This window comes from Falco naumanni, chromosome 3 (genome assembly GCF_017639655.2).
Source record: "Falco naumanni isolate bFalNau1 chromosome 3, bFalNau1.pat, whole genome shotgun sequence".
Lineage (NCBI taxonomy): Eukaryota > Metazoa > Chordata > Aves > Falconiformes > Falconidae > Falco > Falco naumanni.
This window is the reverse complement of record NC_054056.1, coordinates 25,086,727-25,111,373: the sequence shown is the minus strand read 5'-3', so window position 1 is coordinate 25,111,373 and position 24,647 is coordinate 25,086,727. Positions and strand designations below refer to the sequence as shown.

The 24,647-nt window shown below is 43.5% G+C and overlaps 1 protein-coding gene across 5 annotated transcripts in view; it reads left to right on the top strand.

Annotated features, from left to right (window-relative positions):
* The window catches only part of PHACTR1 (phosphatase and actin regulator 1), a 303,507-nt gene that overhangs the window by 225,223 nt on the left and 53,637 nt on the right, over positions 1 to 24,647 (top strand). For 3 of the 5 annotated variants that reach the window (XM_040586599.1, XM_040586598.1, XM_040586601.1), the window contains exons 4-6: positions 6,551 to 6,736; positions 7,773 to 7,979; positions 17,663 to 17,993. In XM_040586599.1, the coding sequence (XP_040442533.1) occupies positions 6,551 to 6,736; positions 7,773 to 7,979; positions 17,663 to 17,993 (724 nt within the window). The remainder of the gene's footprint in view (positions 1 to 6,550; positions 6,737 to 7,772; positions 7,980 to 17,662; positions 17,994 to 24,647) is intronic. The other 2 variants (XM_040586602.1, XM_040586600.1) reach the window with 1 other exon arrangement.

Sequence of the window (24,647 nt, the reverse complement as noted above, 5' to 3'; positions counted from 1 at the left end):
GGGCTGCGACCTCCTTCATCCCTGCCTGGCATCCCACACATAGCTGCTTCCTGACCCACCCCTACATACACCTAAAGGCATCCTCAGGAAAAAATATTTTCTATGCAGCCTGACCCTGCCTTCCACATGGAAACTCAGGGAGAATCCCCCCTGCTTCGCTACCCAAGCACTACAGCTTTCTTCGCTCATCAAATAATGCTGTAGTTTGTAATCTTCTATGTCATCTTCAGAAGCACGTGCTAAGCTGTCTGGAGGTCCTTGTCTGAAAAAAAGAAATTAATTCCTCTATATAGTCATTTTTCACTTTTACGTATCAGAAAAAGCTGGTATAAAACATATGCTGCATCTTCCTATTTCCAGTGCAAAATACAGACATTGGACTTTTTCCCTGTCAGGTGCCACTAAAAGGGAAACTACAATGCAAAACAGCTGGACTCCTTATTCAATACCCTACATATCCAGCTGGCTGCCAACCAGGAAGCTAAGACTTGGTAGCCCTCCTTGAAAGAAAGAGGTAGGGCAGAGAAGAAAATAGTAATACACAAGAAAAGTAGCAGCAATCGAGTAACTTTGATGATACAAGGATACGAGTAAGGCAAGATGTGTACAGCAAAAGCAGTATTTCCTTCAGTGGTCTAATAATCTGAGAGTAATTCTAGTAAAGGATATTATATCCCACTGAGAACCTTAAGTGGAAGTAACATTTTCCTTGTAATTCCTGTTAGGTAATCTCTAAATCCTTCAAGAAAACACAGCAGACTTTAGCACTTCATAGCAGAAGGTTTTATTTGATGATGGTCTCACCTTCCATGCCAGAGGCATCTTGCACAGGCAGTAGGTGAAGCCATAACGTTAAATCTCTTTGTCACCCTTTCCTAAGAGGTGGGCAAAGCAGGCAGAATTAGCCTGTAGTAATTTTGCCCTTTTCTTTAAAAAAGTCCATACAGATCAAAGGAAACTTGGTATGGACAGACTGACCCAAGCACAGAAATTCTGGAGTGTGTGCATTCTAAGCAGTGTGCTTAGTATTGATTTTGTCGTATCTTCTATGTTGAAGAAAACCAGAATTAGCTGGTTGGTTTGCCTGCTGTTTAAAATGAGACACGGACCTGTTTCCTTCAGGATTTGCTGCCTTTCAGAGGACTTTGTGTCATCCAGCAGGTTAAAGTTAGCCAAGTGCAGTAAGTTACGGTGTTCACACATGGGAGAGTCACTGCAGCCCAGCTGCTATATTTGGGAAACAAGACTTGCTTTTATCACTCCAGTGACTGCCACGCTTCAGCTGGTCAAGTGAAACCACTCCAGACTGAACTGCAGGGAGCTCTTTCCTTGGCAAAGGCCCCACTTATGACCAAAACAGTTTCTGTCATCTTCCATTTCCAAGGTTCCGTGACTTGAGTCTTCTGAAAATGGAGGCAAAGGTGATAATTTTTCCAAATATTGTGTACTTTCGGAAAAATCTTAAGTTGAAGTATCTAATAAGGCACCTGTTGTTCTAATAGTTTGTGGGCAGGCGGTGCTGAGCAGTTAAAAACAAGGCTTCCACCTGCAACACAGAAGATACCACAGCATTTAGATGAACTCACCTTTTTGCTATACCGTTGCTCCTATGCGTAGATAAACAGGTTTGATTTTCTCATGGAGCTGGAACCTTCCCAAAAACATCTGCCTTTAGAATTGCCCACTATTCCATGGTGTCGGTCAATGAATTAAGTCTACTTTTAGTCTTTTGATAGCTCTTCTTTTATCTGAATGTAGATGAGATTGCCTGTAGTCAGAAATTTCTGAATGTGTACTGATCGCTTGCTCCCGAGGCAGTGGTAAAATGGTTCTTCAAGGAAGCATGGGCAGCATTCATCTTTTAGATTTCTGTATTTTTCTACTCTACCTAATCAAAATGATGGTTTTACGCCTAAATTTCAGGTTACAATTTGGACGTGTTGCACTTAGGTGCTACAGCAGGTTTTGTGGCAGTATGTGTGAGTAAGTTTGAAGAAGTTGCTTTGGGAATGCAGCAAGGAGAAAGGCATGGCAGCCACCAGAGAGCCAGCTGTGCTGCTGTGAAATCAGATGTTGAAAAGTTTTGACCTCCTCCAGAAGCAGGGAGGACATCCATACGTCAGCCTGTCTCCAGCTTCATGGGATCCCACGAAACTGGGGGTCTGCTTAGAAACTGAAGGCAAGGAGGATCCCAGCCACTGTGCTAAGGTAGCCACTGAGGCTGGGAAACAGCCCCAGGGACGGGCCTTGGCCACATGCAGGTTTCTGTCCCCTAGCCCATAGGGGCCACAGCAGAGAAGGACATGATTTTTTCTCTGCCCTTCATAGACTTTGCCATCAAGGATGCTTTGCCTGGACAGTCTTACTTGAGAGTAGGCAAGTACTCAAGGAGACTTGAGCGGAAGTGGAACATGACCCAGGATTTTGAACTCTCCTTGTCATTTTGACTTCTGTAGCCAGTTGTCTGTGGGAGGAGTGCGTGAGCACGGCACTCTGCAGATACACGAGTTCCCTGTCCAAAGTATTTGGAGTGAAAAGCCACAGGGAGAGTAGGCAGAACTCCCATAAAGAGCAACAAGGGGAATGGTCAGTGTTGGTCGGTGTGGTGCACTGCAGGCTGCTGCACGACAGGTGATGTTTTAAGACGTACCTGAAAGTGGAAATGGCAGGTGAGTTCAGGAATACACGCCGTGCTTAGGGGCCACATGTTTTGAGCTTATAGCTATGTATTTCTGGGCCTTCGCCCCGTGCTGTTATTTTCACATGCTAAGGTGAATCAAAGTGTCTGGGTAGAGTCCACTGCATCAGAGGGTTTCCTCTGAGGTCCGTTTTTTTTCAGTGACTTCAGGTGTGCAAAACCTCCTGAGTACCAGAAGAGCAGCCTTCGCGTGCTCCCATCGCTGCAGGGGTCAGGCTACCCTCCCTGGTCCCCTCCAGACTCACACTACCAAAGCTCCTGCGTTCAGGAGAAGTCATTCTCCGCTAAGTAGCAGCAGGCTCTGTGAAAACACAGCAAAGGATTTAGCAAATGTGAGAGCAAAAGATTACATATGTTATCACTGTGCAAAATTAACTTTAAATTTATAACCGGTTCCTGTAAGTGTAATAATTGCATTACCAGGATTCCTTTCATTTGTATGTCAGCTAACCAGAATAGCTTTTAGTACTTGGAAAATATTAAGTAATTTGCCTTTTATATCTGGTTGTCAAGCATGTCTCTGATCCAGGATTAATTCACACTAAGATATTCTTTATTCTCCAAACTATTTTATCCACATCTTTAATCTGTTCACTGTACTTGAGCAGCTCCCCATGTAGCTTTTCTTTAAGCAAGCTCTGATTTAGGGTGTATGTGTCAGTCATTCTGTGTCATGTCTGATGATTGCATTCGAATCCAAGGACAAGTTTTAGAGTCTAAACGAAGACTGGAGACGTTCAGAGGTAAGATTAGAAGAGGTTACGCTGGCAGTACAGAGAGCTGGCCTGCTTGTTATTACAACAAAAAGTAAAAGGTGGACTTTTATCTCACGTGTTACTTTTTTGCAATTGTAAATCTTCAACGGGTCGTTTGAATGCTGTCTTCTTCAGTCATGCTGAATATAACCTGGGAAGCACGAGGTGCATTTAAGACAGTAAGATTACAAGATGTTCAGCATGTTATGGTGGACATCCCACTTCATTAAAAAATGTGTAGGCATCCCTCCAAAACATAAATGTTACTGGGTTTATCGTGCGTACTTTCTGTCTGCTCACAATGACAGGCAAATTTAGTCCTGCACTGAATTAATGAATATTGCTGGACACAATAGCTGCCTTTCATTCAATAAACAGTTGCTCTGCATAAGAAACAAATAGGCTCTTTCATGAATCCAGGTAGCTGAGACAACAGCAGCCCCTGTCCCAAACACGTGTGAAGGTGTGTGTTTATAAAAGGGAGACAGAGCAAACACAGAATACATAGCATTTCCATTGAAACAGCTAAGTCAAAAAACATTCAGTTTAAATACTGGCTGAACTGTTGTTGGATTTTTTGCTGCCTAGGGAAATAAATGGGTTTGTATTGAATGACCACAGCAGTCAGAAGGAGGCTGTGCTGCGAACAAATGGCCAAAACCTTCAGTGGTGATTAATGTTGCCACCTTTTAGCCAGCTCAGGTGATTGCTGTGAAAGCCGTGAGTCGAGTTTCACTTTAGTACGATGTGACCGTGTACCTTAATAGCGCTCTAGGTCTTCAAAAATCTCCAACAAAAACAAGAAAGTCAAGACCTTGGTACTTCTAATAATTCCAAAATAAGTAGGAGACCATCTTCACTCACCGTGCAGAAAATTTAAAAGGCAGCAACATAGAATACGTATCAGCTGGCATGCTTTCAGACTTTTAATTGCTGTGTCCTAACACCTAAATGAGACTTTTTCTTTTTTCAGTATTGTTTGCCAAAGCGTTTTGCAGTTCTTAGCCCTGTGAGGGGAAAACGTGCACTCACCTGAACGATGGACGTCTCTGCTCAGTACATTGAGCAGTAATAGGGCTAATCAGAGGTGCCCAAAAATCAAGAACCAGATCCTGAAATCCTGAATTAGACTTAAAAAATAATTTAAATGCATGCTAAAATTAGGCTCCGATTATTTGCCTGTTGGTTCTTAGCCTCACAGGTCACATTCCGGTTGTATTTTCAGGCTTCCACTCATAACCATAGGGGCTGAACACTTTGCTTTATAAAATTGTAATTGAGATATCCGTGTAGTCATTGCCTCCAGGTACCAGAGTGCTGTGCGTAACAAGTTCTGAGATAAAAATCATGCAGGTTGACACCACAGAGAATGATCTGATCCCTTGCTTCTGTTCTTTATTATTTCTAACGTGAAGTGGCGTTTAATAGGAAAGAACCTACCAGCTGCTGTTACAGAAATTTTGCTCAGATAGAGGAGATATTAATAACTTTAAAAACAGACTTTCTAAATGGAATCTGCTATATCCCAGTGTCAAGATCTTATACCAGGCAACTACAAAAATTATTCTGTGCCTTACTTAAAATCTTGATGCTGGGAGCTGTAATGTTTTTATTTGTGTGTAAAATAGGGACATACTTCTGTGATTTTGTTTGTGTCCCTTACTGCATAAAAATTGGTGTAAGGGAAGAGAGTAATTCTTGTTATTATTATTAAAATATTATAAATTATGTACTGTATGTATTAGAATTCCTTAAGAAAGCTCTGTAGCTTCAGTTCCAGCCCTTTCTCATTCCTGACTTCCCAGCTTTAACAGAGACAGAGGGAAAAGACATTTTGCGGCCCTGGGTGGGGCCACCTGGCCCCATGGGTGGAGGATGGCCAGGAACCATCCAGCTTAGACCATGGATCATAATGACAGTCCTAGGGTAAGCAAAGGGTCAACACAGATATGTGGCAGACCTTTCCCACATCTTAATAACCCCTGAAGGCAAGTGGAATGCCAACAGACTTCCCTGAAACTGTTGTGGACAAAGCATCACAGTTGGACATCTCCAATAATTGCTCTGCACAAGTTGTGTTTTTGAGATACAAACCATATTGGTTTGATCCTTATCCCTGTGTCTTCTGCATTGTGGTGGGTTGACCCTGGCTGGAGGCCGGGTGCTTGGAAAAGCCACTTTATCGCTCCCCTCCTCAGCTGGGCAGGGAAGAGAAAATATAACGAAAGGTTTGTGGGATGAGATAAGGACAGGGAGATCACTCAGCCATTAGCGTCATGGGCAGAACAGGCTCGACTTGGGGAAAATTAATTAAATTTATTGTCAATCAAATCAGAGTAGGATAACAAGAAATAAAATCAAACCTTAAAACACCTTCCCCCCCGCTCCCTTCTCCCCGGGCTTAACTTTACCCCCGATTTCTGTCCCCCCTCCCCACCAGCGGCGCAGGGGACGGGGCATGGGGGCTGCGGTCAGTCCATCACAGCTGTCCCTGCTGCTCCTGCCCCTCGGGGGGCTCCTCACCTCCTGCCCCTGCCCCGGCGTGGGGTCCCCACGGGCTGCGGGGGGGGATCTGCTCCCCCGGGGGCTCCCCGGGCTGGGGGCACAGCCTGCCCGGCTGGGGGCTTCACCACGGGCTGCCGGGGAACCTCTGCTCCAGCGCCTGGAGCCCCCCTGCCTCCTCCTGCCCTGGCCTGGGGGGCTGCAGGGCTGTCGCTCTCACAGTCTCACTCCTCTCTCCCACTGGCACAGATTTTTGGATTTTTTTTCCTTCTTAACATGCTGTCCCAGAGGCGCTACCACCATCACTGATGGATTCAGCCTTGGCCAGCGGTGGGTCCATCTGGGAGCTGGCTGGCACTGGCTCCATTGCACACGGGGGAAGCTTCTGGCAGCTCCTCACAGAAGCCACCCCTGTAGTCACCCTGCCACCAAAACCTTGCCACACAAACCCAATACAGGTATACATACAGGATCTCAGTTCAAGTTCCTCATTTGCAAGCAAGCTCATGGATATAGCAAATTTCATTTTGAATTCTTTCTGCATCTTATTTATGTGTCTTCTGTTGTCATTCTGCTTTCCTCCAACTATAAACAGATGGGGAACTTTCCATACCAAATGAAGAAGGAGCTTTGGAGAATGGGCAGCCTCTGGGCTCTGGGCAAGTGCTGAGCTCCAGCCAGGTATCCCTGCCAGCCCTAGCAGAACTGGAGTCTGTTCCAGCACCTGGGGAACCTTGCTCATACGAGGTGCTCCCAACCACAGAGATCATGGACGGGACAGGTAATGTCTCATTTACATTATGATGTAGGTACTCTAAGCTGTTTGAAACAAGTTTTTGACTTCTAACACATGGTGTCTAGCCCTGAAATATCCTTGTCGAAGATGAAAGTTTTCTGGTGGAGAAGGTGACAGCATACAGATTGTTACTGGATGCTCCATGAGAAATTTTGACTGACTCGGCGTAGAAGTAAACTCCACTTCTACACAAGTAACCTCTTTGTGAGCAAGGCAAAGTCCCTGCCCTTTGTGAGCATTTTAGAGCAGATTCCTAACTCTCCAGCTATGTCTCAGCTGTGCCAATGAGCTCTAGGACAGAGAGCTGACGTTTTTAAACCCTAGGGTACAACATCATGCCCTTCAGCTGCCGCGTGGTGTTGGGTGGCATTCGCACCATGCATCTTCCAGTAGCTAACACAGCCAGCTGCCCTGCCCTGCCCTAGGTGAGGCCATCTGCGCTTCTTCCCCAGCCCATGCAGAAGCACAGCAATGCTGTACATCTAGGTTAGCTCCTCTTCCTGCAGCACTTCATGCTGAGAGCTGTGGCCAAAGGTCGAGTGAAGTAAACTCAACTGAAGCCACTTGTGGAAGTGTTCATCCATGATCTCACACAGCTGTGCAGCCTCTCTGAAATGGAGTAAGCCCCGTGAGGTGCTTTTACATGTGTAGGATAAGTTTAGATACCACCTGCTAACATATCTGGTCCTGGGCAAGCTGTGGTGACAGACCATCTGAGATGTGACATTTTAAGCCTCTTGACTTGTGTTCAAGATGTGGGAATTTGTCCCAGCCTGGCAGAAGGGAGCTGGCTTCTGTCAGAGGTAATGGGAAATTTGGCTGTTGTGTAGATGTGTGTTACTCTTTCTCTTTTTCTCTCTTTCTTCCTCCTCTACTTTCTATGTTATACGATGTTTGAGTGAAATCTATTAGTCGTTCTTAATCTGCATTGTTGCGTTGCTTTTCTCATCTTACTACGGCTGTATCCGCTGCTGCTTTGCTCGTAACGTTGTTGCGTCTATGATGTGGTTGTGTCCTCCAGTGTCTGAAGAGAGCCCCACATCCAATGAATCCGGCGTCCTCCTGTCCCAAGATCCTACAGCTAAGCCAGTCCTGCTACTTCCCCCCAAAAAATCTGCCGCTTTCCCTGGAGACCATGAGGACACCCCAGTGAAACAGTTGTCCCTCCTCAAACAGCCCCCTGCCCTGCCTCCTAAACCTATTGCCAGGATTGCCAGCCACTTAACTGGTAAGTAGGTGTTCCTGGACCCTCAGCACCACCATTTCCCTTCTAGGAAAGACATGCCCTTCCAGCAAGGTTCTCCCGTCCTTCCTCCTTCTGTAACGCTGTTTGCACGAGTTGTGGTGTGTACCGGTGATGTATCTGTCTGGTACCGAGGGCAGGGATCACGAAGCATCTTCAGACTATACCTTCGTCAAGGTTACTTCAGGGCACTTCCCCTCTCAGCTGTAATCACCTAAGACTGCCGCTGTGTTTCCTAACCCTCCTCACTCCTACTCATCAAGACCTACCATCACCGCCAAAATTGCAGGATGTGCTTTGATGGGAAAGGAAGTGTCAGAAAAATACTAGGATGTCTTTAAATGCCTTTAATGAGAAAAGAGGTGAGAGCTGAGGGCAAAGGAAGAGTTTTGCTTTCTCCTTTCGCCCTTTGTTGCTTCTCCACTCCCTGCGCACACCCTGTATCTTCCCATGTGTTTGTCTTTTACTTGCCCCCTTGATCCTCACACAGGCCATTCTGTCCCATGGCTTCTTGCCATTTTGCTTCCCTGCTCACACTGCCTGCCCAGCTGCTCCCCCTTCCCACCCCTGCTCTGACTGCTCCCCTCCCACTGGTGAGTCCTGGTGATGATGGGCAGCACCAGGGCCCAGTGCCCAGGGGGTTGGTGTGCTGCAGTTTATGCTGCAGTTCATCTCTCACTGCACAGCAGCTAGCAACAGTAGACAATACAGGCTCCTTTTTTGCGTTCCAGACGTTTCCACAAGGTTCTTTGGGATTCAAAGCTCTAGGTACATGTGGAAGGAGGACTGGTGGCTCTCCTCTCTCAAGTCTGTCATTTAGAACACTGCAGCAAAGGATGGCTATGTTTACGCAGACCAAAAAAGGTTTCCTAAATGCTTGGCTGCACCTTTTGAACAGTCTGCTGGTAACTGCAGCTGCTGCCCAGGAGGCAGCACCTCAAAATCCTGAGTTCAAGACGAGGTGAGGTGCATCTCCGTACTGGGGCAGCTACCGCTCTCCTCACTGGGTCAGGTTTTTTGTGTTAATGCTGCTCTGGTATTTTCAAAGCTGATGTGAGATGCTCAGCCCACATTACTACATTCTAGTTTGTTTCGGGTTTGTTTTTTTCCCTGACATGTAATACCCATTTTATTCAGGTTAAGATATATATCAGGAAAGAGCTTATTAGGAAAGAGCATGTTCTGGTTTTCTCTCTCTCTACGTAGTGTCTTCATGTTTCTGTTTGGATGACCACACAGTTTTGTTCTGTATAGTTTCGTTCATTTTATGTGAAACCTCTTTACTTTCTTGCCTGCCAAAATCTACACATAATAGTTAACGTTTTGCCTTATCCTACAAACTGAATGGGCAGCTCTTCAGCCTGCAAAGCCAGGCAGCGGTGCTAATGGCTTCAGGTGAGGACAAAACCAGCTTCCTATGATCTCCCCTAACACTTCGTCCCAATTAAAAGAAGCTGCTCAGAAATTAGGCCAACATGGAAGAAATAAAAAAATAAGAATAGCATAGGAAAAAACTCAGGTACTAAATGTCCTCATTCATAAGCCTTTCTTCTGTGAGAGATAGCAGGAGGATCAAAGGATCAGGGCTTCTGGTGTGGGGTTTTATTGCAACTGGAAATTTTCTGTGAAGTAGAATCAGGCTCAAGCTGTCAGTCAATTGCTTGATGGTAACAACTTTCCAATGAAAGTGAGGCAGAACTGTGGCTTCTCAGACTTTGTGGTGGCCTTTAGTGGTCTGTCATCCAGTTCCTAAATAATCTCTTGTATGTGCATATAGACAGACTCTTGTACGCACATATACAGAACCCTGAGGGGAAAGGAGCAGAGATTCAGATCTAGTCATAGGGCTCTAGTTTAATTGACAGTTAATCCTGGTGGAACTGAAAGCCTCATTTATACATACCTTGTAAGTAAAAGTATTAAACTTAGTCTTAAGGGTCCATTTACTTTGGTGGTCTAAAAGATATACATATTAGTCAGTGCCTTGTGTTCTCCACTGGTAATTACTTTAGCTGTGTATAATCTTTGGAAATGAGCAATCAATCCTAGTGAAGCACCCTCATCAGTGAGAAGCAGAATTAATGCTATTGTTTTACTAATTACTCCAGAGACATCCTCAGGTTGTGTGTGAGAAAACAAGTAAAATCTGAATTCTGGCATTTGAGGTGAAGATTTTTCCGTTCTTGTTGCATACACATTTTTCTGTGAAGATTTTGTGAGAAGGTTGAAGGACAAACTAAGACAGACTGGGCATGGCTGGTGGGGAGTGATGGTCATTAAATGGTCTGGTAGCTCTGTTTCAGAAGACTGCGAGGGGGAGATGTGATCTTGTGAAGGGTTCAGGTACACATCTGAAAATGCAGAAGCACCTCTTCTGTCTTCAGATACATATATATGCATGCGTATGTGTAATTATGTACATTTACTTAATAGAAATATGTTTTATACAAACATATATTATAAAATTACTACAGGCATGGTCAGCAGCAAAAAGGAAAAAAACAATTATTTTAAATGCAAAACTTGAGGAAAGAAAAGCTTCCTTTGAGTCTGACCACCGTCTTGCTCTGAACTTATCCCAAAGTTCTTCAATAAAGGCACAAACACTGACTTTCAGGGTTTGGCAAAGGACATAAAACAGGTTTTAGATATGGAAAAAGAAACATTCCTCACCTCTGAAAGCATTTATGAACCATCTCAAATATCTATCTGGCTTTGCCAAGACAAAGATTGGCCTTTCCCTTGATAAGAAATGCACATAAAAGATCAGGCATAAAATAAACATGTAAGAGCACATTTAATTTTGGGGAGAATGAAAAGAAAAAATCCATTTTAAAGGTGAAAGGAAGAGAGAATTGCCTCTAGCAAATACAAATCACACAGCCTTGGCATGCTTCTTCCCAAGGCTGAGGTACTGTGGGGACGGGACAGTGCAGAAACAGGGACAGAGCCAAGAGCAGACTGCAGAACAGCCACTGGGAATGGTGCCACCGTTGCTGCGGAAGATGCTGTGTGCTTTGCCTCACGCCGCCGCCCATGCTCTCGATGATGCTGCCTCCTCAGGGAACACCCCCATCACAGCACTGGGTGTGGAAGCACCCACACAGCCCTAGAAGACAGGCAACCCTGGGAGAAAAACAGGATCCTTAACTGTTTTGATACCGTTGTGTCACTGCTCTGCGTTTTCTGTTGGCCAGTCACCTCCTGGTGAGCCTTCTACTGGATTTCAGATATGATTATTATTATTAGACAACATTCATGCACAGCATTTCTTTCATCATTTTAATTCTCAAGTATCCACCTACAGAACCCAGGCGTTTAGGACAACACTCGCAGCCCACTCCATTGAAAATGAAGGAGAAGCTGAAATAATCAACTGGGACAAAATTTAATTGGACTACTGGGGTCAAGTCCCCAGATTATCATAAAATCTTTAATGGCCAAAAGTGACAAGAAGACTGGTCATATCTGATTTGATAGACAACATACCCCAGTGGTGTAAAGCTCCTTTTGATCTTGATTCATTAAGCTGTTACTTCTCACCAGCACAGATGTTTTCTGAAATTAATCAGATATTCTGCATTCAAACAACTGAATTGCCAGTAACCCATGAAGTCTGCTGAAACATCAGAGAGCAAAATATATGCTGCTAAGCTGGGATCTCAGCAACACCTGGGTGTATTTGAGCCCAGATTTAGCCTAATACTACAGTAGGGCATAGCCTTGGTCATACCTGGCCACTCAGCTATTGTATTTAAGCTTTGAAGACCCTTTTGCATTTTCTTGCTTGCTTCATTCAAGATTTTGAGGACAGGCATAGCACATTTTTTGTTCTGAGATTGTGCTTTCTAGTTATGTCTCTGTAAAGTAAGAGCTATTCATGATTAGAGGCAAACATTTAACAGAGTAGGAAATCTAACAAGTCCCCAAAATTTACTTCTGGTAATGCAGACAGGCCAAGGATGAAGTTTGAGAACATGCATGCCTGGTGTCCTGCTGCATTGCCACAACACAGCTGGTCATTAGTTACAGCATTATAAAAGTATTTACAACTACAATTTATCCAGTAAATACTCTCTGCAGTATTTTGTGATGCAAGTCACGTGTGTCTCAGAAGGCTTCTCTGTAGGTGAGCCCAAGACATTATCCACAACCTTCCTCCTCTGTGATGGTACCTCTGGCAGGCTGTGTTCGTGAAGACAGGTTGCATTCCTGGGGGGGGGGGCGGGGGGCGGGGGGCAATGGACAATTCTTTTTTCACTGTGGTGCTTGAAAGAGAAGCAGCAGAGCAAAAGCAGTTCTTCTTCACCGGCACCCCCAGGGGCAGCACCCCAGGTTGCTCTTTCCATCCTTCCTCTGCATGCTGCTACCTGGAGGGCGGAGTGCCTAGCACGTATAGGCATCAGGACATCTTCTCGTCTTTGAAACCCTCTTCAAGGCTCTGCATGGGAATTTAGGCAGAGCTGTACATTTCAACCTTTAGGCTAAGCATGCTTTGCTTGTGTGCTGCAAATTCAACTTGAACCTTGGATGCATACGTGGTGCAGAAGAACAGCAAAGAATTTCTGTCTCAAATCTTCCCTGGAGATGCATGGCAAATCTTTGAGAACAGTTTTTAACTTGTCTTTATGAAGACAAGTTCAGAAACTCGTTGAAATAAGAAAAGAGACCCTCGCTGTTCAGGCACAAGTGATTCCCGGAGAGAAGACCTGAAAAAGTGGAAGTTACTTGTCCAAACGCTACCAGCAAATATCAGGCACATCACCTCATTTCCACCATGGAGCTCCCTCAGCAGGCCACACTGGGATCTGCCCCTTTTTTTTTTAGCCCATTAATGTACAAAATTAATTACTAGGATGGAATTTGAAGAGTAACTGGTTAACTCTATGACGAGTTGTATTACTTGTTGTATATAGTACAGCAAAGGTCACCCTATAAGGTCATTCAGGAGGGAAGGAACGCCAGCAAGTCTCTAGTCCAACCTCTGCTCAAAGCAGGATCAGACCAGGTTACTCAGGGTTTTGTCCAGCTGGGTCCTGAAAACCTCAAAGGATGCCAGCTGCACAACCTGCCTGGGAAAACCCGCTCCACTGTTTGGCTCTTCTCATGGGAGAAAACATTTTCCTTATAACCCAGTCTTGAACCTCTTTTGTCTCGGTCTTTGCCCACTGTCTCTCCTCCTCCCACCATGGACCGCTGTGAAGAGCCTGGCCTCACCTTACTCAGAACCTCTTCACAGGTACTGGAGGCTGCTGTTAGCTGTTCCCCTTGCAGCCCTCTTTTCTCCAAGCTGAACAAGCCCCAGTCTCTCAGCTTCTCCTTACAGGCCAGGTGCCCTCAACCATTGCGGTGGCCCTCTGCTCAGCTCGTTCTGGGGTTTTGATGTCTTTCCTGGGAGTTGGAAAGTTACTTTCCTGGTAAGTTAGCTTGGCACAGCGATCTAGACGCAGTCTGAGTGCTGAATAGAAGGTGAATAATCCTTTGAACTCCTGGCTGTGCTTCTATCCATACAACTCAGGAGGTTGTTGGCCTTCCTTGCCGTCAGGGTATGATGCTGGCTCCTGTTTGGTGTCACATGAAGTCCAGAAAGAGCATTTCTGCCACTGGCAGGATGACAAACACAGCCAGCTCTGCCACAAGCCCAGGATTCCCAGGCCCACCCAGTGTCTTCATGCAGCAGTTGTGCCAGGGCAGAATCTGGGGATCTAAATGAGCTTTTCTACCAGCCCTACTGCAGCAACATGTGCTGCCATACTTCCAGACCTTCCCAGCACCCTATCTGCAACAGCTGTATCTGCAACGTGGGCTGACCAACTCTCCAGCCACGTTCAGTGTCTAGGAAGCATCGGACGAGGTGTGCTGTGTGCAGCCCCGGTGTACCACAAGCACGTCAGAAGAGCCATGCATGAACAAACCTTCCATGCAGCAAATAGAAGTCCATTTATCTATCTCCTAAAAACCCAAAAGGAAACGCTACCAACTGTAGGTATTAGCAAAATGATCGATGTGGAAGGGGTAAGGGCTGACCTGCTTGTCAAAGGTGTAATGTGCAGCAAATATTGTGGCAACCACAACTATCTTTTAAGTAATTTATTGTCATCAGCAGTGGGAAGGTTGATGCCTAACATCGCTTTCATCAGTTCTGGCACAGTTATTACTTAACCACGCACAGTGCTGAGTGGTCACAACCCCGCTGAGAGCCAACGTCTTGCAAAATTGCTCATTATTCCCTTGAGCATGAAGAACCTCAGCCAAAAGAGATTAATCAGAGTTGCACACCTGGCTTCACACAGTTTGCTTCTTTTCTGTCACGAGTGCTTTGTGCAGTGATTTAAGACTCCGGTAATGTTCCACTGAGAAGACACTTATCACAGATTCCTTGTTTATATTTCTGCTGTCCAGCTTCTTACTCATCTACAGACGTCCATGTCTGATGGATATTCCATGCTGGAGACAATAACTGTTTCCATCCCTGATTCATATATCACATATATTGTAAAATTAAAACAAACAGAGAAACAAGTTGTAAGATGTAGTCATCTCACTTTTACACGCAGGGAGAAGTTGTTCCCTCCTTTACTCCAGATGATGTAGCACGGTTTCCAAGTGCATGCCTGGAGCCCATGGATTTGAGCAAGGCCCTAGCTGCTCAGCACACTCACTGATCTGACCATGCACCAAAACTCGCAGTACAAGGTCTCCGTTACTGATGTCGGTGTGGATATACCGTTATGTTTCTGAGCAAATGGATCGAACTGTCCTCCCATTGCAGTCGTTCTCCTTTTAGCCATCGTTTTTTAACAGCCAAGTAGAAGAGGAAGGGCAGACAAGTAGATTTAATGCCTCTGGTTCATTCCCAAGGCTCTATTTAGGTATTAGGACCATATTCAGACAGATTCAAGAACCTGGGTGTGACACACAGTTGGTCTGAATAAAGCCTTATGTTAAAAATAATGGAGAATATTTTTGGCAGGTTTCCAGTGGAAGTAGAGTCACCTAGCTGTGATACCACTGAAAACACGTTGATGTGAAGGATTTCTTTAAATTTAAGAAGAAACTAAAGGTCCATACCTCTGTTGTGAAGAGTGGGAACCAGAGTATGCACATCTAATTCATGATGGAGTATGTGGTTACTCAAGATAATTAAGCCAGACTTGTTCTCCTGTACAACTCCAATGCTGCAGTGCCCGTGTCAGAACTCTGCTAGATGAATGCTTGAAGAAAAGAAATAAATTTTCACTATATTTTAGAAGAAAGATAGAAGTGTTCCTGTTTGCTTTATACCGGAACCATTTGGCACGTGATACTCGCTCCCAACATCTAATGTACCTCTAATCTTCAGGATCACAGAAGGCAGCGGGCCCAGCTGATACTCGCAGTTACTCTTTTGTCACAAGCAAGAGATGCCTGCCATTGGGATCTCTTTGAATTCACTATTAAGGATGGCTCCCAGGCATCATACACAGAGTGGTGGGACGTCCAGGCACAGGCACTGTCAAACGAGGACTTTAATTGAGATACAGCAGAAGAGGATCTAAAACCAGCAGTCAGACTTGCGCTTTACAAAATGGAATTGCAGATCTCAATGGAGGCTTTGTAATTCAGGACCAGCTCTAGAAGTGAAAGTGCCTGCAGAACAAATATATGAAAACACTTTGTTACTATAAATCCCATAGGAGCCTTATTCTCAGGGCTCTATACAATTTACTCTCTCTGTTATTTACCTTTTCTTGAAGAGGTGTGTTCTTTTATGCAGGATACAAAGAGGAAATGTACACAGATAATGCGGATGTAAGAAAAACACGGTAACTTGGAGACCTTCCTGTGCTTGAATAGAAAATCCTGAAAGTCTTTTTTTTCTACTGTACAGAAGGCAATCCGCTTTAGAGGAGAGGGCAGTGCCCTTTGCTTTGGCAATCCCATCAGTCAGATTTCAGCCTTGGTGGAGCCATCAGAAGAATTTTTGCCTTTGAGAGACAACATGTCGAGTGGATGCGATATTGCATTGAAAGCCAAAAGGCTTGGATTCTACTCTTTATAACTCTCCCACTCTGCAATGTGGACATTTCTCTCCATGCCTCTGCTTCGTCTTTGCACACCCTTTGCCTCTCCTGTGTCATTAGCCTATAAGTCCTTTGAAGAAATGGAAGACTTACTGTCAGTGTGTTGTTTCTAAAGTGGTAAAAGCACTAGTATGAAGTAGATGCAGTGGATGCAATGAAGCTATGACTAGCACTAAAAAGTCTCATGGCGTATCTGAGCTTAGCTCTGTGCATGGTCTTTTTCCACATTACTATCCTTAATAATTTTCCAGAAGTGTTAGTGCTTGAAAGTTATAGCATCAACTTCAGGCACCCTGGCTATTAGATATGGGTACTAATACAGCCAATATCCAAAATAGGCCAGGAGGGTGGAAAGCATAGTTTGTACTAAAAAGAACCATCTGGAAAAGGACTTGAGAAATCTGGTATCGCTCCGGAGGGTGATGACCTTTGAAACATGAAGAGCAATGTCTTACTCCCAAGCTTTGTTGGGTCAAAAGAAGATGCTGGCCCTTCAATTCTCTTACCATGTTACAAGGAGAGTGAGGTAAAGCAACAAGAGGTCAATGATCACGCAAGCCTTGCCTGCAGAGCTGCATTGCAGAGCCAAATGTCTGTGGAATTCCAGGCTGGAAAGGGCCTGGCCTTCCTCCTACACACAAACTCACAGCTGCAGCTCACGGTGTATTTACTCTCGGTTTAGCTCGTAGTGTGTGTTGTGACCATTTCCCACACCCATCTTGGGAAGTGCAAGCCCTCCCGTTGCTTTTTCTCCTTTCTGAAAACATTTCACAATGCAACTACAAAAATCTCCATCCTGCAGTTGAGTCTCGGCAGAGAGGTTTGCTTGTGAACCTCTCGATTTCTCATGGAAGTCAGGGGACTCTTTGTAGTTCAACTATGGGATTCAATGAACATGCCTAGAGTTAAAAAGGTTAAAATTCAGTTCATGTGTCCAGAGAAAAGTGGCTGCCAAGTTTTCTGTAAAACATTAGTCCTAACAGTCTTCTGCCCTTTATAATTTTCTTCTCCTGTACCCTTCATTTTTCCAAACCACTCCTGTTTAGTATTCAAAGCCTATTTCTTTTCTCTCTTGCCCTGTAATGTGATTTTTGACACCAGATGTTTTGCATGTTACAAAGCAGTAAGAAATATGACTTGTAGTAATTGCACTGCAGTGGCTGAGAAGGACCAGGAATGCCTGAGCTTTTGCTCCAGCAGTGATGATGGTGAGTCACCCTGTCACTTCAGACACCGAATTGCTCTCCCCCTATTTGTGCGTCTGTTGAGCAGGAGACGTTGCACTTACCTCGCAGGGCTGTTTTGGAGGGCTAGGGCTTTAAAGCATCAAAGGGTGCCACAAGCCCTGGTAAGCATTGCTTAACGTGTCTCCTAAGGGACATACACAGCCCTGGGATGGTTTTTTGTGACATTCGGAAATGCTGCAAAACAGCAGCACTTTTTCTGAAGACCATGCTGGGCACAGGCTGTGCAGTTGTCTGTTGCAGCAGGGAAGGGGTACGCACTCTCGTGGTGACTAGCAACTTGCTCGCCCAGGCAGATACTGTGATCTCCATCTTACTGACATGAAAATTAACACTAGGGCCTCTCTTTCTTCTGTTTTAGATCCTGGCGCTCCTGTGAAACTGCCTTGTATGCCAGTTAAACTGTCACCTCCACTACCTCCAAAGAAAGTCATGATTTGCATGCCTTTAGGGGGGCCAGACCTCCCTCTCTCATCCTATTCCACGCAGAAGAGCTCCCAGCAGCCTTTGACCCAGCACCATCATACTGTCCTGCCCTCCCAATTAGCAGCTCACCAGCACCAGCTCCAGTATGGCAGCCACAGCCAGCACCTGCCTTCTGGTTCCAGCACATTGCCCATTCACCCTTCAGGGTGCCGGATGATAGAGGAACTGAACAAAACGCTAGCCATGACCATGCAAAGGCTAGAAAGGTAATGGATCGACTTTTAAAATTACATGTTGATGTGCACTCTTTCCTGCTAACGTCAGTAACGCCACTTGAGTTTTGCTGATAGTACTTGAACAAGGCCTCTCCTCTGGGGTCTAACAACTGCAGGGCAGAGTCATTGCTGGAGAAACAGAGACAGGGAAAGAGCCTTTCCAGGCTTGTTTGACAGGTTTGTGGCAGGAAGGAGAAAAAGACTGAATTTTCTGAACCCCGTTATCCTGTTCAAGGAAGTAGATAATGCAGCCAGTGGAGAAGATTTTAATAGGACGTGCCTGGCTTGCAATACATACTGCAGACTGCGTAACTGCAGAGCTCTGGTTATGTGGAGAAGCAGCAAAAACAAGGTAAGGAAGTGAAAGATTCATAAAAGAGCAATAAAAACCAAATGTGCCACTCAACCAGGGCATCTGATTAGTATTGCCAATTAGCTTGAACACAACTGCTGAGGACTTCTTTAACAAGTCACTCAAGAGGTGTTTTAATGCAGTATTGAAATTATTTCAATTAATTTAAATTAAATTATATGTTTGATCTTGAAGTAAGTATTTAACCCGTTCTACAGCAGCTACCTTCTTAGCCATTTGCATCTGGAGGAAGACCGTACATTTGGTCAGATGTGCCTTACCCACCTTGGGCTGTTTTCTATTACTGTCCCTTGTGAGTATCTCTGAATGCTGCCCCAAATAGGCTAAGTGAAGCATCTTGTACAAATGCAGGCTGTCCTCACAGCCTGCAAGATCAACGAGCTTTGGAAATCTTATTTCAGCTTGTAGAAGAAAACTGAGCAAGTCCCAGAATAGGGAAGGTAGTCAAAAAAATGACATGTTCTGTTTAGTACCAAGGGCAGCTTTGTACCCAGCTTGTTCCAGCAGCAGCAGATCATCCTATTAGCAAGGTAAAATATTTGGTCTACGGACAAAATGCCTAATGATTTGCCGCAGTACCTCTTTGTGATAATGTTATCTTCATTATATTGCATAGTTGAAAATAATTTGATTAGAGATGGCAGATACTACTTACTGCATAAAAAACAGTCAGGGGACCAGAGGCTGTCCTGCAACTGCCAGCTTATTTTAGTACCAGGATAGAGAGACCTCTGTGGTTACATCAGGAAGGCTATTCTTTCTGCAGCACAGGGGCATTCTCTGCTGGGGAAAAACTGCTAGGGCTGTGGGGGGGAGTCCCGTTCCCACCAGTAAAAGGACTGTAGGGGTAGGACTGGAAAGAGCATTCACATTTCTCCCTGAGCCCAGTGACTACCCACTTGACTATCACATTGCTGGCAGGGCTGATCGGACGCATCTGCATCACCCCAAAGTTCGGTGCACCAAGCACAGAGGGTGGCTGGTGTCTCCCAAAGGCTCCTTTGGGGCTGCACTGCCCATGCCATCCCCAGCACAGGTCGGATGTCCTACTGGCTGGCTCACACTGCATGCAGAAGGCACTTTGTTATCCTGAGCCCAGTGACATCTCCGAGTATGACTTCATTGTGACATCTGTTGCCCTACAGCAATGAATGCTCCAATTTCTAGGCATCCGTCATGTTTATGTCTACAAATAAGTTTAACTGATTTAAAGAAGGTGATGCTGTTTGGTTTTAACTATTAATTTGGCGCTGTAGCTCTGCTGCTTGTTAAAAACTGGATAAGCAATTCCCAATATGAAGCAATTGCCTCTCTTTGCAGAAGAAAATAAGGAAAGGTTGTGGCACTGACATTTCACATTTAAAATGAAAATTAATCCTAGTTCATGATATTGCAGACAGTTGGTTTCTCATAGCCTTTTTGCATTGATTAACTATTATTTCAATCATGAAATAAAGTATTGAGTACTTCAGTTATTCTCCTTATCAAAACAAATCAATAACTTTTGCATTCACAAGGGAGAAAATAGGTGATAGCTGTTTCCTCTGCAACAGCAGTTGTTATTTTCTTAGTATTTAGAGGTAAAAATATGTCAAAGTATTCACAGGTCTGCAGACCTGACACTTGCTGTTAAATTTTTTAATTGCCTTTTCAGGCCACATTGTGATCTTGGTAAATTTGCTAACTTTTCTTGAAGATTTGTGCAGGCTTTTGAAATATATTTATTTAACTTGGGACAGGATTATCTGCACCAAAATCTGCTGTTCTCTATTATTTTTGACAGCAGTTCTTTTCCCTTAATTGTATAAAATCTTGATTAAACCCAACAGAAATCATACTGCAGTATTTGTGGTTGGACACTTCAGCCCAGAGGTCTTAAGGGCCTATTAAAACTGCAAAATCCTAGATCTTCATTCCTTTATTTAAATTTTGGTAGTGTACTTCCATCTGTTGCATGCATAGCGTATGCAGCAACATCCTGAGCTTTACTGTGCCTTGCAGATAACAGTGTACTGGGTCACTGCTGTTGGGTCAATAATCTTGAGGAGATGAAAGCGCCTGACAAGTCTCTGAGGTACCTGCTGGGGAATGCTAAGTTCATTGGCAGCGTTTATTTTTGCTGATCCAGTCTTTATCTCGAAAGAACCCTACAACTTTATAGAATAATTGCCAGGGTGCTGCAGTAATAATTCTGCAAAGTCTGCTAATTTGGGGGATTATTTAGAATAGTGTTTTGTTTTTAATAAGGGAGGATCATGTAGACAAGTGCAGATCAGGTTTTCTGCTCGATTTTTTTTTTTTTTCTTCCTTGTCTCTACTTTCTTTGGTCCTGGTGCAGTGGAAACTCCAGACTCCGTGGATATTCACTGCATCTATAACCAGTTTGTATCAATTCCACATTTTGCTCAGTAAACTTTTCTTAGACTTCAAAACTCTTCTCTTACCAGGACTATGAGTGTGGACAGGAGCAAAGAATGAAAGACTAAAACATCCCCCCCCCCCCTCTAGCAATCTGGATTTTTAGCTTTCGCAGATGAGGTCTCTGGAATTCAGATAGTCTAACAATATCTGAAGGCTGGTACTTGAAATCGGTGCTTTGCCAATGAGCCAGAAGCTTGCCAGGGAAAAGTGAGCTGTCCCTCTGTACTGGCCTGGAAGCCAGAAGTCATTTAGCTGTCTTTGACCTTGAGAAAGCTGCTGAGCTTCTCTGCCTCTGTTTTTCCCTCTGCAGGAGCGGTTGCATGTTACTGCCTCACCTAGATCTAGTGCATGTTAATACGTTATATGTCTTAAGGTACATTAAGAGCATGTAATAGCTATTCAAGTCCCAGTTGTTCTTATGACTTAAAATGGCAGCTAATTCCTGGCTTTTTTTTTATTCAGTTTTATTACAGACATTATAGAACATTAAGTTCATTTGCACACTTAACACTTCTGATTGCAAGCATTTTCTGGTACTCATAACATATATTCATAACCTATTGTCAGAAGGGCAATCTGTCCCTTGTCATAGTATGACTATTATGACATGTCATTTGTGCTGCCAGTTTGCCTCTGTTTTCCCTGATGAATTACCAGCTTTATAATAGATTAAGTTGAAACAGAGAAGAGTGTAATTTCCACATAACCTTTTTTCTGCAACCTCTGTTGCCAATTTGTGCCCTACTGCAAACAACTTTCCCCTTCAGCCCAAAGCATGTGTCAAGCGTAAGTAAAACACTGGATTCAGGCGTCATTTTTTACCATTTCAGAATGCATTTGCAGAGTTGATGAAAAGCTGATAAGCCCTGCCACCAAAGTCCACAGCAGGTTTCACCCTCCTGACTGAAATTAATTTGAGAAGAAAGATGCTGCCCACAAGCCATGTGTCACAAAGAGCAGCAAACGAGGCTTTAGAAACCCTCTTGTGCCACTGGAACGTATCTTTAATTTTGACTTAGGGAGGCAACTTCTTGATCTGAAATAGCCTTCTCATCTGTCTTGCCTGTATAGTTCTCTGTCTGGTAAGACAACAATTAATTACAATTACTCTGTGGGGTCTTGTACACTAGCAGCTGGATCAAGGCCTCACTTTGTTCAACGTATGTACTAAAGAGCTGTTAAGTGGCAATATCTCACTCCAGGCTAGAATTGCATCCCTGGCGACGCAGTGAAAAATTGCTGTGTCCAAAAAGACAGTGTGTGAGACCAGTTCCTCTGGTACACCCAGTTCAGCCTCAGACTGTAGATTTATGAAATAAAATGCATTAGACATTCCTGCCAGTGTCTTGTAAATCTTACAAAACATATTTGAGTCAGAAAACATTTATCTTCCATAAAACTTGTCAAGAGAATTGCTTTTTGTCTAAACTTTAGCATTGCCTAAGGATAGAAGCACTTAATATTTATAGCTCTGCCTTCTCTCTCTCACACATATGCCTGTTTTATAGAAGTGTATATACAATGGTTTGAAGTTTTTTTCAGATTTTTGTTATAACTGTTAAGTACAGAAGAATGTACTGTGGATCTGAAAACCTGCTGATAAAAATGTAACTCTTTATTCCAAAATCAAAGAGCCTGGGATGACAGATGAGAAGCATGCATTTTTTTCCCCACTTGATTTTACAGGCGGGATTTCACTTTTTGCTTTTTTGATTTTGTCCGTACCATGAGTCACTCATACACTTAAATTCTGATTTATTTAAATGTTTTCTCGCTATAAACATTGTAAGCTATCATGGTGCAACTTTCCTGCTGTTTTGATCACACAAAAATGATGCAACAGTAGTTGCAAGTACTTGTACTAGTAGCTATGAATTATTCAAATCTATGTGTTAAGATACATTTATCTTCTTAAAACAAGTACTTGCTTAGCTGTAGCTTTGTTCTCTAATTTTGTTGCAAAACACAAAGCTGATTTAAAATGGGCTGTTTGAAACAATAGTGGGCTTTTTGGTAAATGCTACATCTTTTTTGTGATGTAGACCACGTGACCATGTGGGGTTTTGCTTAAAGACCCAGAGGAATTTATACGTAATGGACATCTCCGGTGACCTTGATTTGTCTTTCTTAAGTATACTGCAGTACTACATGTATTTCAGAAGTGCTTTGCTTAGGCAAAAGCTGACTTGGTCAAAATGCTGTGGAAGAGGCTGATTTTAATCAAGAAGAACACAAAACACCAGGAAAAATGAGGGGCTTTAAATAGAAAGTAGTATTATCAAGAAAGTAGATGATTCAGAAGAATTACAATGAAATGAGAAGCTGCCTATTTCTAGATCACTAGTTCAAATAAAGATCCTCTGTGGTAATTTGTAAATCTTGTTGCCATCCGATACCTACTTGGCAACCTAAATTGATGAACTGCTTTGATATCTGCTACCCTACGTGCTCACCCGTAAGGATGCATCTGTAACCTACATACATCCTTCACAGAACAGGGCAGCGCCTAATGGTCCTGGATGCCGAACTACTTTTTGATCCTTTCATTTATACTTACAGAAGGGACTTAGTGAATTTGTACTTACTCTCTTTATATGTGCTGTTTTAAAATTAACTGAATGATGCTGTGGTTGTATTCACTATTGGAAGGTTTTTATTTCCTTCTTTTTTTTTAGCAGTGTTAACAGAATTTCACAGCATTTAGTTTCTCTTGGAAATTGAATTCTACACTTTTTAATTTCCTACCTTTCCTTTTTAAAAGAGTTATGAAAAAGCAGGTTACAGAGAAAACAGATATTAAAATGTTCATAAAATTAAAATTCATAAAGCATATAAATAAATTTAAATTAGTTGAAAGTTTTTAAAGACTGTAGTGCATTTATGTGTCATTAGGAGAATTTAGCAGCGTAATTTTAGAGCTACTTCTGGGATAAATTTTTTTGGGTCAAACTCATTGAAGTCTAATACAAAAATTCACAAGCCAGTTCTCTCTTACTTTATGGTACAAAACATGGACTATCACTACAAAAATGGAGCTCCTGTGTTCAAGGCATCCAGTAAAGCTATGCATCTCATTGTTGGTTAGTTTACCTATAGTAAATGTTACAATTAACAAAATTATTTCTTTGAAGCTGAAGATCATAATAACAGCACGGTATGGCTTGCTTACAGGTTCTGAAGCCTTTTCTTCTCCTTAATCCTTAAACACATCATGGACTAGCATTATATACCCAGAAGTACGTTTTTAAAAGTCCTTCTGGGATGTTATCTGGCAACCATTTAAAAGTCCGTGTTAACTTCAGGGTTAGAAGAAAGAGAAGTGTTTCAAGTTGACTCAGTAGAAAATCATTTAAAAAGAAGAATACATTTTTTCAAGATGCAGAATGCCTCTGGTATTCTGAGCAGGCTAAAATATTCAAGGGAATTGAAGCTACTCAGCGCTCAGTAAGGTCGGAGCAAAATTTGTGTGTCTCAAGTGCAACTTGGTCAGCACATCTGGTTTCACATCTATGTTCTTCTGGAGAGTAAAATGGGAATTTGACATAAAGAGGATGGCCAGCGTGCAAATGTTCCCCATATAGCTGTTGCCTCAGCTGGGACTTTAAGAGAGAGGGCAGTTTCTGCTGACTCAGAAACAAACCTGAGCAGCCATCATTTTTGTCTGCTAGTCTGTCATTCTCTTTTCACATTGGAAAAGCAACATGAGCTATTAGATAAAAATGGATTGGGAAACATCGTTCTGTTCCTGACTTTTCCTTTCACATTTAGTTTGCCTTTGATCTTCACCTCCTCGTGTTCCTGTTTCCCTACTTGTATTTACATGTTCCTAGGTGTACTAGGTGGTAGTACTG